The 13558-nt window shown below is 53.2% G+C and overlaps 8 protein-coding genes across 8 annotated transcripts; 6 read left to right on the plus strand and 2 right to left on the minus strand.

Annotated features, from left to right (window-relative positions):
• Positions 1-85: 85 nt before the first annotated feature.
• Positions 86-1192, plus strand: RFC4 (replication factor C subunit 4; the record flags this gene model as incomplete). Its single annotated transcript, XM_064838406.1, has 2 exons — positions 86-174; positions 226-1192. The coding sequence occupies 2 exons, from the start codon at positions 86-88 to the stop codon at positions 1190-1192; spliced, it is 1056 nt and encodes a 351-aa protein (XP_064693860.1).
• A 527-nt stretch (positions 1193-1719) lies between these two features.
• LTS14_005709 (uncharacterized protein) lies at positions 1720-4389 on the plus strand (the record flags this gene model as incomplete). Its single annotated transcript, XM_064838407.1, has 1 exon — positions 1720-4389. One exon carries the CDS (start codon positions 1720-1722, stop codon positions 4387-4389), a length of 2670 nt encoding a protein of 889 aa, XP_064693861.1.
• Positions 4390-4688: 299 nt separating this feature from the next.
• On the plus strand, positions 4689-6287 carry LTS14_005710 (uncharacterized protein; the record flags this gene model as incomplete). Its single annotated transcript, XM_064838408.1, has 1 exon — positions 4689-6287. One exon carries the CDS (start codon positions 4689-4691, stop codon positions 6285-6287), a length of 1599 nt encoding a protein of 532 aa, XP_064693862.1.
• A 308-nt stretch (positions 6288-6595) lies between these two features.
• Positions 6596-6989, minus strand: VPS55 (Vacuolar protein sorting-associated protein 55; the record flags this gene model as incomplete). Its single annotated transcript, XM_064838409.1, has 2 exons — positions 6596-6729; positions 6794-6989. 2 exons carry the CDS (start codon positions 6987-6989, stop codon positions 6596-6598), a joined length of 330 nt encoding a protein of 109 aa, XP_064693863.1.
• A 546-nt stretch (positions 6990-7535) lies between these two features.
• On the plus strand, positions 7536-8401 carry PRE5 (Proteasome subunit alpha type-6; the record flags this gene model as incomplete). The annotated part of the gene is made up of 3 exons (XM_064838410.1): positions 7536-7561; positions 7614-7737; positions 7793-8401. 3 exons carry the CDS (start codon positions 7536-7538, stop codon positions 8399-8401), a joined length of 759 nt encoding a protein of 252 aa, XP_064693864.1.
• A 302-nt stretch (positions 8402-8703) lies between these two features.
• LTS14_005713 (uncharacterized protein) lies at positions 8704-9249 on the plus strand (the record flags this gene model as incomplete). The annotated part of the gene is made up of 1 exon (XM_064838411.1): positions 8704-9249. The coding sequence occupies one exon, from the start codon at positions 8704-8706 to the stop codon at positions 9247-9249; it is 546 nt and encodes a 181-aa protein (XP_064693865.1).
• A 1120-nt stretch (positions 9250-10369) lies between these two features.
• LTS14_005714 (uncharacterized protein) lies at positions 10370-11619 on the plus strand (the record flags this gene model as incomplete). Its single annotated transcript, XM_064838412.1, has 2 exons — positions 10370-10446; positions 10560-11619. 2 exons carry the CDS (start codon positions 10370-10372, stop codon positions 11617-11619), a joined length of 1137 nt encoding a protein of 378 aa, XP_064693866.1.
• A 1383-nt stretch (positions 11620-13002) lies between these two features.
• ATG8 (ubiquitin-like protein atg8) lies at positions 13003-13522 on the minus strand (the record flags this gene model as incomplete). Its single annotated transcript, XM_064838413.1, has 3 exons — positions 13003-13036; positions 13100-13332; positions 13433-13522. The coding sequence occupies 3 exons, from the start codon at positions 13520-13522 to the stop codon at positions 13003-13005; spliced, it is 357 nt and encodes a 118-aa protein (XP_064693867.1).
• Between the last annotated feature and the right edge of the window lie 36 nt (positions 13523-13558).

The following is a 13558-nucleotide window of genomic DNA, read 5'->3' on the forward strand; positions in this document are numbered from 1 at the left end:
CATCGGGAATTGATACGCGTGACGCGCTTCGCGTCTTCCATTCTTGGAAAACAATTATTATTTCACTACAACACACCTGCACATCATGGCACGAGCAGAGTCTTCAGAGGATGCTGCCAGCAATGGTGCGGCGAAGGCTGCCAATGGTGCACCCACAAACTATGAGCTGCCCTGGTACGACGGTATAATACCCATTATCGTAGATTGGGACTGACAATTCGGTAGGGTAGAGAAATACCGACCGGTCTTCCTCGATGATGTTGTCGGCAATACAGAAACGATCGAACGCCTCAAGATTATCGCCAAAGATGGCAACATGCCGCATGTCATCATCAGTGGAATGCCAGGTATCGGCAAGACGACCTCCATCCTCTGTCTGGCTCGACAACTTCTTGGAGATGCATATAAGGAAGCAGTGCTCGAGCTCAATGCATCAGACGAGCGAGGCATAGACGTGGTGCGGAATAGGATCAAGGGATTTGCGCAGAAGAAGGTCACACTGCCAGGAGGTCGGCAGAAACTTGTCATCCTGGACGAAGCAGACAGCATGACTTCTGGAGCACAACAAGCTCTGAGGCGAACGATGGAGATCTACAGTGGTACCACTCGCTTCGCGTTCGCCTGCAATCAAAGCAACAAGATCATCGAGCCACTGCAGTCAAGATGCGCCATTCTGCGATACTCTCGCCTCACAGACGCGCAAGTGGTGAAGCGGATATACCAAATCTGCAAAGCAGAGAACGTCGAGTACAGCGATGATGGCATCGCCGCGCTTGTCTTCAGTGCTGAAGGCGACATGCGCCAGGCTATCAACAATCTTCAATCGACATACGCTGGTTTCGGATTCGTGAGTGGCGACAATGTCTTCCGCGTTGTTGACAGTCCACATCCGGTCAAAGTGCAAGCCATGCTGAAGAGCTGCCAGGAGCAGAAGGTCGACGAAGCGTTAGACTCACTCAAAGAGCTATGGACATTGGGCTACTCCTCCCACGACATCATCACGACTATGTTCAAGGTCACGAAGACACTTCCGACGTTGTCGGAGCATACGAAGCTCGAATTCATTCGAGAAATTGGTTTTACACATATGCGGATCTTGGAGGGAGTACAGACGTATCTGCAGCTCGCGGGATGTGTGGCGAAGCTTTGCAAGCTGAATATGAAGCCGCAGCTGTTCGCGTTGCCAAAGTAGGCGCGGTAGCACTGATGTTTGTCGATTTTAGCATGGCGTTGGTGGAGGGAATGTCTAGAAGAGACGCAGCCTGTCGTCTCACAAGGCATGAAGGAATGGCTTGTACATTCGGGCAAAGATATGCTTTCATGATTGTCGATACCATTTACTGAAGCTTCTGTCCATGGCCAGCTCAGAAAATCAAGTTATCTCCTGCATGTTGACAGCTCTGATTGATTATACTGCTTCACCTGGACTTCGCGCTTCTTGTAGCAGAGTCGTGTCGTGCTCGATGTGATGAACTCACCCTGCTGTTCTTGAGCCTACATCAAGAACGAGATTCGAATGATATATCACATTCACTGTGCCCATAGGTCCGTGCGCTGCGCCGCGTCCTCGGCGCGTAAGGCTAAAGATGATGGATTAACCACAGGACATCGCCATCGCCATAAGATCGGGAGAGCTACAATGTTGGGATATACTGTGTAAATCGTACGAGAATCGTGGAATGATGCGCTATTAGTTCCTGGCCCTCCTGAGCTGTCGCGATGCAAGGACAAGATCCAAACTACTGGCCTTACGGGCAGTCGCAGCTTCCTGAAACGGAGCAGAGACATCGAACAATGCAAGCACGCGTGGTCATCCCGACTGCACGTCGACCCGACTATCATTCGCCATGGGCAACTTCACCTCATTTGCAACATGCTCCGCAGCCGTCAGTCGCATACGAAGTCCCATTTCCTGGGATGGTAGACCCATATCAACAGCCGAACTTCCAAGCATCGCAGCAATACTATCAAAATCAACCAGTTCAGCAGCCGCCATTACAGGGCTACTATCAGCCTGGCATCTCGCCAGCACAGATCTACCAGCCGTCATATCAACCGAGCACAGGCTATCTGCCACAACAGCACAACAGACCACAGCAGCCAAGGCCACAGCACCAACCCGCTCCGCCACAGAGTGCAGTGTCTCTTACAGCTCATCACCAGTCTCCAATCACTCCATCCTCGAGACCGAAACCCCAGACGCAGCAGGTATCTCGGAAAGCCCAGCCAAATCCAATGGCACCTACTCCACAACAGCGAACTGTGGCTCACGTCCAAATTCCTGTCCAACAAACTCCCTCGGCTTCTAGGTACCAGGACGTACCACGGCCGGTGAAGAAGCGGCGCTCAAACGATGGTGCCGCTCTGGGTCTGCCACATTCGACCGAACAGCAGAAGCCACCGAGAGGAACACCAAACCATGTTAAGCAGTGTCAACCAGAGTCCTCTCCGTTGACAGAGCTTGCATCGTCCCAGTTGCCGAAGCCGCCAATGCCTGTTGTTGACTATCAAGCTACCCTGCTGTCCCTGGCTGATGAGTATGTCTCAGCGGCTTACAGCATGAGCTCAGCTGTAGCCTCTTCGGGGTCCCACAAACTCGATGTCAAGGAGTACCACCACCTGATCGCGACAGCTCTTGGATGCTTGCAGTCATACTTGAAGAATTTCAAGCCTTCTGACCCACGCAAGGAGGCCAGGGTACGCCTTAGACTTGCTCAGCTCTTACACGAAGAGACCGAGAGTTTCGGGATAGCTGAAGAAGTGTTGAGCAAGGGCATTGCGCTGTGCGAACGTAATCGCCTTACTGATCTGAAGTATGCTATGCACCATCTTCTCGTCCGAGTCTATGCGAAGCGCAATCTCAAATCGGCGATTTTCGCTATAGACAAGCTTGTGAAGGAGACCACGGACCTCAATCTACCAATCTGGGTCTACACATTCAGATTCCTGCGAGTCTCGCTGTCCTGGCACAACCACGCTCCTGGCGACACCACTACTTCGTTGAAGAGTATTGCAGCTATACAGACCATGGCGGACGGATTGCGGCATCCCGCCGTGCAGATCATGGCTACTGCCTTCGAAACAGCCATACACCTTAGGTCAGGCGCTGACGATGCCGTCGAGATGGCACAAAGGTCGCTTGCTTCAGCTCGTATGCACCAGCTGAGCCCGGAGATGCAGCAGCTACCACAGACGCGTGCATTGCTCGATTGCCTTGATCTTGCATGCGCTCTTATGCAGTTCCGGCCGGATCACATTCTGGAGAAGATGCAACACATGCACGCGAACATGGACTCGGCCACTCGAGACAAGGCATGGACCAAGAACAGTGGCTTCGTTGTGCCTCTGGGAATGTCCGCTAGCGATACAGTCTTCACAGATACAGCGGGAGTCATTGCCAGAACAGATCAAGGCGAGGCTGCTCTCTCCTTCGAGTGGATACACAAGGGCCGACTATATGCTCTCGGATATCTCCTCAGTGGCGTGGCAAGCTCGTATCAAAACAGCGGCGACACGAAGTCGGAGAAGTTCTTAGATGAGGCGTTGAAATTGGTCGAGCTACAACCTGACAAGATGGTTCAATCTCTTCCGACTGTCATCGATCGCTCGCACTGGCAAATCACAATGGAGACCACAATACGTTTGCAATTGATTTGTGCTCAATGTGCTCGTTCAGACTGGGTTTCTGCTCGAGAGGCATTGGAAAAACTGCAAGGTGCAAATTCGGCCAGCCTCGCTGAAATGGATGACTTCACGGCTGCTCTCATGATATACATGGATGCTGTATGCCGACAGGCCAACGGGGAGTTGAAGGTGGCATATGCCCTCCTTGCTGCCAAGGAGCTAGACTACTTGAACGTTCCCAAGGAAGAAGCTGCCTTGAGAGATCTCAGTCTTGTAGCTGGTCTGAACCGCGCACTCTGTCTTCGCGGTCTCGGTCGGAGCATTGAAGCGGACGATCTTGTGGAGCAGATTGAGGAAGCATGTCTGGTCCACCATCACAAGGCCGTTCCTGCTGCACACCATGTCCTGAGAGCAACAACACAAAGCTCAACGACCGCCATCATCAAGATCAAGCAGAACCTTCAATTCGCGGTCCAAGCTGCGAAGCTCGCGAACAACAATCAACTGCTTTGTATTGTAATGAGTCTCATGACGCAGCTATTCTTCAGCAACATCGTGGGCGAGCAGGCTGTGAAGTCAGCCCGTGCTAGCCGGACGCTTGCGAACAAGACGCAGAATGTATTATGGCGAGCAGTCGCCGACAGAATGTACGGGAACACGCTGGAGCTGTCTGGAGAGATGAACGAGGCACGAAAAGCACGGATAGAGGCGGTTCAGGCCATGGAGAGCCAGCCGCCGGCCATCAAGCTGGCGTTTGCCGAATAAGGTTTAATAGCACGTGACGCCGTGGAAGGGTTGGCGTTCCTTCCTTCTTCGAGACTTGTAAGCGGAGATCTGATTGGCTGAAAGCACGACTTCACTTGTGAGATTCACTGTATTTGATATATGTGTAAGTGCGAGCGGCCTTTTAGTTAGCGATTTTACCATTCACAATGAAACATAGTAAAGCTAGGCCGCTTCATGCGAAGCGTGGACTGAAGATATATGTTCATCGTCCACCTAGACTAGTGGAAGGGGCAGTACAAAGAGTGTCTGTTGCTTTGCGGCAACGATCTATCGCAATCATGTCTCGCCTTGAGAACCGTATGCGTGAAGCAGGTCTCCGACAAGGGTCATTGTCCATATACGAACCACACAGTCCGTCCAATCCATCACGACCCACAATATCACGTCCTTCTACCGACACAGCCTCAGGGTCTGACATGGCGCACTTCCGGACCCTTGCCGACGAGCAGCGGCGCCAGCTCGAGCAGCAAGACAACACCATCGAAAGGCTCAAGGCTTACAAAACCGCTTCCGACATCGAAGCCGTGAGCCTCCAACATGAGCTTTCGACCTCAAGGCAGCAACTCGCCAGTCTACGTGCTCAGCAGTCTCTGGCACCGCAACGCACGATCTCGTTCTCGACGGCTCACGAGGATGAGGCGTCGAAGAGACGACTTCAGCTGAAGCTTGCCAAGGAGGAAATTACAGAGCTGCAGAGCAAGCTTGATGCAGCACATCAACGCATGCAAGACGCGCAGGACTACTACACCCAGGAGGCCAAGAAGTCGAGGGACCAAGCCGAGCAGTTGCAAGCTCGTCTAGCAATTTCTACCCACCCCGTCTCCGCCCATCCGCAAGCAGCAACAGCTCCTCCAGCTTCTGCTCTCCTCAAGAAGGCTCAAGATGAGGCACAGGCGGCTAACGAGCGCTCTGCAGGCTTGAGCAGGCAGCTCGCAGCCGCCAACATGGAGCTCTCTAGGTTGCAGGGTCATTCAAATGGTAGAAAAGCGGATCTGGGCTACGAAGACCGAGATGATGATGAGGTCGACGCTGCTGGTCGCTCGCTTTTCACTCAAGCTCCACCGCCCAAGTCGACCTGTTTGCCTTTCGGCATGGCGCCATCATTACGAGGCAGCCAGAACGTACTCAACTCCAAGGATTCAAGTGCGATGCCCACCCAGCGTGCCATTCTGTCCTTTCGGCCTGCACCAAAGCCAAGCAAAACGACTCCTGTTAAGACAGCGGCTTTTCGAAACCTGCCACCAACGAAGAAGCGGAAGCGAACACTATACAATGAGGTCGATGACTATGACTCGGATGAAGTCGAGTTGAGCAACTTTGGAAGCCCGGAGCCCGAGCGAGAGCAAGGAGAAAACGGCAATTCGGTAGTGGTGGAACGTATCGACCAGAACGAGCTTGACGATCTCCAACTCAGCGATTTCGAAGACCCGACGTCAAAAAGAAAGCACAGCGACAGCAGCATGGACGAAGGTGCATACCATTTCAAGTTCGACATAGTGACGGAATACGACGTCAACGGCATTCCAGGAGGCTTCGCTCACAAGGACCTGAAGGGCACCTGCGCCGAGCTCTGGGATAAGATTGAGGATGTCAAGAATATCTGGGAGAAGCTGAAGGGGTTGTATTGGCAGTGGGAGTTCAAGAAGAAGTCTGGGAGGAAGAGTGCGACGCCGTGCGTCACGAGAAAGATGCAGGGCAAGGGCGCGAGGTGGCGCTTCGGGTGTGAGGGGAAGTATGCATGCAAGGATTGCGTTGAGAAGAGGTATCCGTGCTTCACGTGGGATGGTGAGGACTTTCTTCTGCTACCCCTGCATGATGACGACCGAGTCAGGAAAGTGGTCGAAGGATTCGAGATTAGGTGGTGGTTAAATTTGTGAAGAGTGGTGATCATTGCCGTGACCTGCAGCAGATTCCGGGGGAACAGGTCAGCACTCGTGGCGGTCGATCAGGAAGAGGCGGAATTTCGTCGAGCGGGCTGTTCTGATAAGACAGGATGTTGCACGAGAGTGACACGGTTAGCATAGCATACTACCATCAACCTTGAATAGTATCCACGAAGTCGTTCAGAACTGAACATCGTAAGGCGTTGTTGGCGCCAAATTATACAGAGAATGCCATATTTGTACGAATGTACAAGTAGAGAAATAATGGCTATCGCAGAACGACAACGCGTCGAAAAGTGGGCTCAAAACTCCTCTTCCTGGGTGAAGAACATGGTGAAGCTGATGATCGTGCTGTAGATCAGTAGTCCACCAACAATACTCATCGCCATCGCTTCGAACTGGATCAAGTGGCAATGTGCCAGGACCACAGGGAGTGCTGTAAGACACTGCATTAGCTCTGTCTTTACACACCATGGTATTCCTCCCTGCGACCGACTCACCAATTCCCATAGCCACAAAAGCACCAGTGATAAATCTTCCCAGCTCAGCTATCCCACTGCTCCCACTATCCATGAAATCATCGCGGTTTTCGGCTTTGCTGCATAGCCAGTTCGGTACCGGTGCGAGGATGTAGGTTGCCACTACAAGTAGGGGGAGGAAGTTGTGGTAGAGGGCGGAGGAGAGGATGCACAGCATGAAGCCTATGGCGAGGAACTGTGTTCACGTGTTAATGGTTGTAAATTGCTGGTGGTAATGCTGGACAGGGAATCGTACAAAAGAGAGGATGACGATTGTTCGAAGCCCTGCTGCCATCTTTGCCGCATACGCTTTGCGATCGTTCGAGACTGGGGTTGTTTGGTCTTAGGCTGTCGCGCGAGCGTTGTAATGGCCTTGGAGGGTCACTATTGTTCTCGTAGTGCTGGATGGCAATCGGCTGTAAAGTCCAGCCGTTCAGTGGTTGTCTAGCCTGCCAGGTGTTGTCGTGGTCTGTCTCGTCGCCTGCTGCTTTGATATGGTAATGTGCTCATCGCCGCAGCAGCTTGCTTCGAGAGTGGCTACCTCGGCGTCTTCGGCGGGAGTTTGTCCGCAGAGCCTCATTGGAGCTTGGACCGCTAGCTCATGCGCGTCGATGTTCTGCCTCCAGCTACGGTGGTAGATGATATCCGCTAAAGTCATATCATCGTCCATAACCTGTCCGTACATCCCCTAAAATAATCTTGAAACCCTCTCGCAGCCGCCGAGATGTTCAGAAACAATTACGATAACGAGTGAGCACATGACGACCCTTAGGTACAATGATAAATGCTAACAAACAGCCAGCTCCGTCACCTTCTCCCCCCAAGGCCGCATCTTCCAGGTCGAGTACGCACAAGAAGCCGTCAAGCAAGGATCAGTAGTCGTGGGCATAGTCAGCAAGACACATGCGGTCCTCGCAGCACTCAAGGTACATACCCACACCATGTCAAACCATCTCACAACCAACTAACCTATCTCCCCAGCGCAACGCAGAAGAACTCTCCTCCTACCAAAAGAAGATCATCCCGATAGACACCCACTACGGTATCGCCCTCGCCGGCCTCGCCTCCGATGCTCGCGTCCTTTCAAACTTTATGAAACAACAATCCCTCGCCTCTCGCCTGACCTACGACCGCCCTATCCCACTTTCCGAAATCACATCACGAATCGGTGATCGTGCGCAGACGAACACACAACACTACGGCAAACGACCTTATGGCGTCGGACTGCTGATCGCGGGTGTGGATCAGAAGGGACCACATCTTTTCGAGTTCCAGCCAAGTGGTGTGACGCAGGAAATGGTGGCTTGCGGGATCGGAGCGAGAAGTCAAATGGCTAGGACGTATCTGGAGAGGAATCTCGATGAGTTCGAGGGCAGTTCGAGGGAGGAGTTGATCAAGCACGCGCTTAGGGCGTTGAAGGATAGTCTGGCACAGGACAAGGAGCTCACGATTGAGAACACCAGTCTAGGCGTTGCTGGCGTGGATGAGAATTTCAAGATGTACGAGGGGCAGGAGATTGCGAATTGGCTTGAGACTACGTTCGAACGGCCTGAGGGTGGTGAGGGTGAGGGGATGGAGGTGGATTCGTGAGAGGGTCGTGTATGATATCGGACGAGGCATGGCGTGGAGTTTGAGGCGTGGCGAATGGGCGCTGATATAGTGTACGTGTAGCATAAGTCATATCACATGAACAAGGAGACGTGCTAAATCTTGCTATTGTCGGATCCAAATGTGCTCGACGGTACCTCGCTCTTGCAGCCACTACGTAACGAGGAGCAATCGCTGTGAGTGGCGACTGTCTGGGCTTTTGCGGTTGCCACTGCCTGCTCGTAGCCGCGACTTCCAGCCAAAGAGCGGCCCAGACTACATCCCGCATAGCGATTGTTTCCATCATGGCCTCATTCACAAAACAGCATACTCTCCATTCGACGTCAAAAATCAAATTTCTATCTGGTATCGGTGGCACACTCAAGCTATACGTGCCGTCTATTTCTTCGAATATGAGCTTTCCCAACCCCAGTCCACCTTCTCCTGCTGATCAGGAGTCCGCCAGGACGTTCTGGCAGGTCGTCGTGAGGTTGACGGACGAGAAGCGTCGGGCGGGATCAGGACAGATGTCTCGCGCTGCAGAGGAGCGTGAACACTTCGACTGTCTCGTACCGGGCATACACCAGTTGTGTCCTGGCCCCGCCAGTGCAGTGGCATCATATGATCTCAACCTGGCTTGGCTGCAGTGGCAAGCCGTACTAGAGCGTGCGGAGGACAAACGCGGACTCAGAGCACATATGTTCGATTTCTGCGACAAGGCGATCGAAGACCTCCTTCACGCAGGGCTTCCGAAGAGACCATTACCAACGGACGGGACGCTATTTGACCCTGTGAGGTCGTGGAGATACCCAACAGAGGAAGGGTCTCGCGATGGTGGTGGCCGCTCATAAAAGCTACACTGGGCGATTTGCTTGTTCTGGCGATAATGACCACGGGCCCGGCGCGAGAGCAGCTGATACCGAATGAGTGCTTGCGATTCTGAAAAGCGCTCTGCAGCGCTACGCGAAAGTCCCCATGGGATCGTACGCGGCGAGTGGACTGGTCACATTTTCGGAGCACGTGGCCACAGTACCAGGCAATTATTATGTGCGTTGTGGAATTCGCATCTGAGCAGGAATACTACTATCAGCTTGCGGTTGAGAGGCTGCTGAGTGGGAAGCTGTCGGGTGTACGGTCTTTGGTATTTGTGGATGATAAAGGCGTGCAACACATGGAGCCTGAGCATACTGCGACGACTCGCCTAGGACAGCAGGAGACAATTCCATCTCTGTCCGCCTCGCATGCTTCCTCAAGTCAGATAGTGCGGGAAGCATGCAGAGCGCCCCAGGTGAGTGTGCGGTCTATCTCCAATCCACATTCGATGCAACATAATCATACGCCATTCGACCGCTCTTCCAGTCTCGGGTCTTTGCCAACGCCAAGTTTCGCCTACAATCAGATCATGCAGAGCTTCCCAATTCCGCCCAATCGAGCGACGAACGAGGTTTCTCCTGGGAAGCGCGACCACAAGTGCAGACCTTACAGCCATGGTCATGGAATGGTACTGTGCCGCCAAATCCGGGTCTACCGTATGTGCCACAGGTTTCACCAACGCAGTATACCCAAAACTTCCAGCAGCCGAGTCCCGATTACCTTTCGGTAATGCAGACATTGAATCCGACGAGTGACCGAACCAACGAGAACTTCCAGCAGGGGATATTTCGTGATGAATAGAAGGAGCTTACAGCATGGCTCCGATCTTCACGAGAGTCCAAGGTCGGTCGAAACACGATCAAAAGGAGCCGTACGATATCCAGACAGATGAAAAGCCGGGGGAGAGTGGTTTGACTCGGCACACGGTGTGGGCGGAATACGATGAGACGGCTCTTTTGTTAGAAGCACAAAGTATTAATTGGATATGTTCAAAGTTTTGTGTCATTCTTTGCCAAAGAGAAATGCAGAATTCGCTATTCAGCCGGATGAGATTGCACAAGCATTGGGCAAGAGTATTCTACCGAGTCAGAAGCAGCCATGCATTCGGCAGGCGCAGGACTAGAGCAAGATGTCAACGGCCTTACTCTCCTGTGCAAAGCTCAAAGTGGCGTCCGGTAGGTAAGTACAACGCAGATAGATGGGAAAGGCCGGATCGCAGCCCTCCTCACCTCACTTAACTATGCTTACTTTTCAACTTTACTCCAGGCTTATCCATCATTATCTCTAGCTACCAGACCATGCCACGGCGAAAGACAGACAGCAAGTGGGAGCGCAATCAAACCCCCTTCTTCATCAAGAATACCGCAGGTGGAGACACCGAAGTACCCTGGTACTCACTCAGAGTCTTCTGGTCCGTCGCCTTACTCAACAATGGCCATGAGACTAGGGAGGCCTTCCGGAGCTACATCAGTAACCTGCAAGCGACAAACCACTGGAGGGACGTTCACCCTGAATGGGCGCTGGCGCAATGGCAAGCGATTGTTGACAAGGTCGACGAAATGCAACGAGTCGGGTTTGAAGGTTCCCAGCTCCGCATTGCCATTCGTGGGCCCTCGGGCGACCGCCAGAAGCTGGTCAAGTATGTGATCCGAGAGTGGGTTGCGGGAGATATCCGTGGAGCTGGTGCTGGTGTCAGGTCAGGTCCTTATATCTTGTTCCCAGCCCCGATTTCGGTGCAGAACGAGCGTGGCCGCCGCCCCAATGTGTCGGACTGTTCTGGACAGGTTGACATCCGACCGAACCCTCTGGTCGGCAACAAGGCTTATACTGATGGGAAACAGCAAGAAGAGTACCTTCGAACCTTAGGTGACAATGTCATCGATAGCAGAGCATTTTTCTCTTATTCATCTGGAGAAGACGATCTACCACGGCAGCACTACTCAGCTCCGCCAGAATATATCAATGAGACCCGCGCGTCCGGGTCGGTGCCACCAGTGTTTGCCTCTTCCCAAGAGGGAGACAACGAGCCACCGGAAGCACTTCAAGAGGCAATGAGAGTCACTGAAAGTCCTGGGAAATGCGCCACTCCACCACATCGGCCTCGCACCCGATCAATGGCAACCCGACCACCTAGCAAAGTAGCAGCGGCTGATCCACCAAGGACGAAGCAGGCACGACTCGACGTACGCTTCCGACCAGTCATGACAACCCAACCAAGTCCACCTACTACCACGCCACGAGCTTACACCTTGAACCATACCGAGTCCATCCCACACCCATCGCCCTCACAACCCCAGAGAAGCAGCGCCACTCTCTGGACACCGCCAGCCACGGAAGGTGGAGCGTAGACTGCTACACCCTTGCCGTCGTTACATGCCCTTCCCATACCACCAGGAGCCAGATCTCTAATGCCAGGAGTGGCCGTCTACCAGCTCCCCAGCGGCCAAATACTGTGCGAGAACGGTGCCGCAGCACTTCCACCATTCCTTCTCCAACCGCCAATAGTTCAGCATACCATACCAGGAGCCATCATGGCACCTCAATCCAACCCCATACCACGAGGAGATCCTAATCGCACCCAACTGCCAAGATCAGTCGATCCTCCTCAGCCACAGACACCCCTGAACACTCCCGGCGTCCTATCAGTGCTCAACACAGCCGAAGCAGAACGAGTGTACAACGCCATAGTCAGGCCAGAAGAAGCCGTCAAGCACCAGGACGCCACCAATTCACCACAGACGACAAGATCCAAACGCTCAGCATCCGGAAGGCGAAAACTCATCCCACATCTCCTCACCACGCCACAGAAAGATAGATGGAGATCGGGCCCGGAAATCCTGCTGTCGCCTGGTCAGGCACTGTGCGAGAAGCTGGGGCTTGAGAGTCCTTCGGCCTGGGCACGAGATCGGGCGGGATGGTGGGCTACATGAGAGAGAGGGAGGAATATCGAAGGTTAGGATGCTGAGTGTTGAGGTGGAAGGGTAGACTTTGTCTCTCGCCTGCGTGCGCTTCTGAACCAGCTTTTGGCTTGTGTGCTTATATAAGCTAGTCAGCCGATTCTATCACTTGCTCGTGGTTCACTCTCTACGGCAGCAGCGGAAACCTGACGTGATGTTCGAGCATTGGAAGCTCGTCAAGTCCGGAAGGCACGTTGGCATCGTTTCCGAAACAGGAAGGCACGAGTCATAGATGTGTGCATGAGCTCCGGACATCGATCGTTCACGTCCAACATTATGATCCCATGTCCAAGTCTCAGGCAAAATTGCACGTGTTCCGAACATGAGGCCAGACCATTCTGATCAAATCACGCCCTGCAGAGGTCACTACTACGAGATCACGAACCAGAATGAAGCAGGACAGCGTACGGAGCAGCTACCTGAGCCAGGCACTCTACTCACATCTCCTCTCCCTCCGTCATAATACATGCCTCGCTCGCTGCCAATAATCATATTGTCCACGCTAGTCTCTGCCTATTGTGCTTCTTGGGTTTGTGGGTGTGGTTTGGGAATCGTAAAAAGTACTCGCATAGGATTTCATAGCACATTCCTCCTCTCTCTCGCTCTCTCGTAGCCAAACTTAACGCCCGTGAACGCAAGGAGATGGATGACACCTCCATCTTCAATCCGTAGGGGTCCAAGTATTGCATCTTCGCCATGCGTTTTCCAGGAAAGGGTTTCTCGTAGGTGATGGGTGTTGTTGGATGTTGGGGGATTGGTGGTCAACGGGTGCATCTATGCCTCGCCGAAGGTGTTCTCGCCGGAGTAGCTGTGATATGGGTATTAGCATGTGACATGGCCTAGATGTGTAAGTATTGTACGTATCGCTTACGTGATATAAAGAAACCCATCCTCATCCTTGTGCTCCTCGTAAATGGAGCTCATGAGCGCAGCGGTGGGCGGCAGGACCTCGTCGACGAAGATGAAGATGGCCTTCTCGGGCGACAACTTGATGCGCTTGCGGATGACGTAGACGAACTGGCCGACAGTGAGGTCGGCGGGGACGAGGTACTTCTTCTTGTCGATGGTCGCGATGTCCGACTTCTCGACCTTTTCGCAGATGACCTGAAGAAGGGATGTGTTAGCTATTGCTGTGCAGGGGAGTATGAACTGGTGCGAAATGGGTGCGGTGGTTGTGGTCGCGATAAGGGATAGGTATACTTACTGGGATGCGGTCGCTGTATTTGCTTCGTATGCGGGTCGCTTCAGCCGAGCGCTTCTCGAACGTGTGCTCGTCCTTGAACGCGCTCCTCATCGTGGCGGGTCTGGTGGTGATGTTGGTGGTTGCTGA

This window comes from Recurvomyces mirabilis, assembly GCF_035927965.1.
Source record: "Recurvomyces mirabilis strain CCFEE 5264 chromosome Unknown scaffold_14, whole genome shotgun sequence".
In the NCBI taxonomy this organism is placed as follows: Eukaryota; Fungi; Ascomycota; class Dothideomycetes; order Mycosphaerellales; family Teratosphaeriaceae; genus Recurvomyces; species Recurvomyces mirabilis.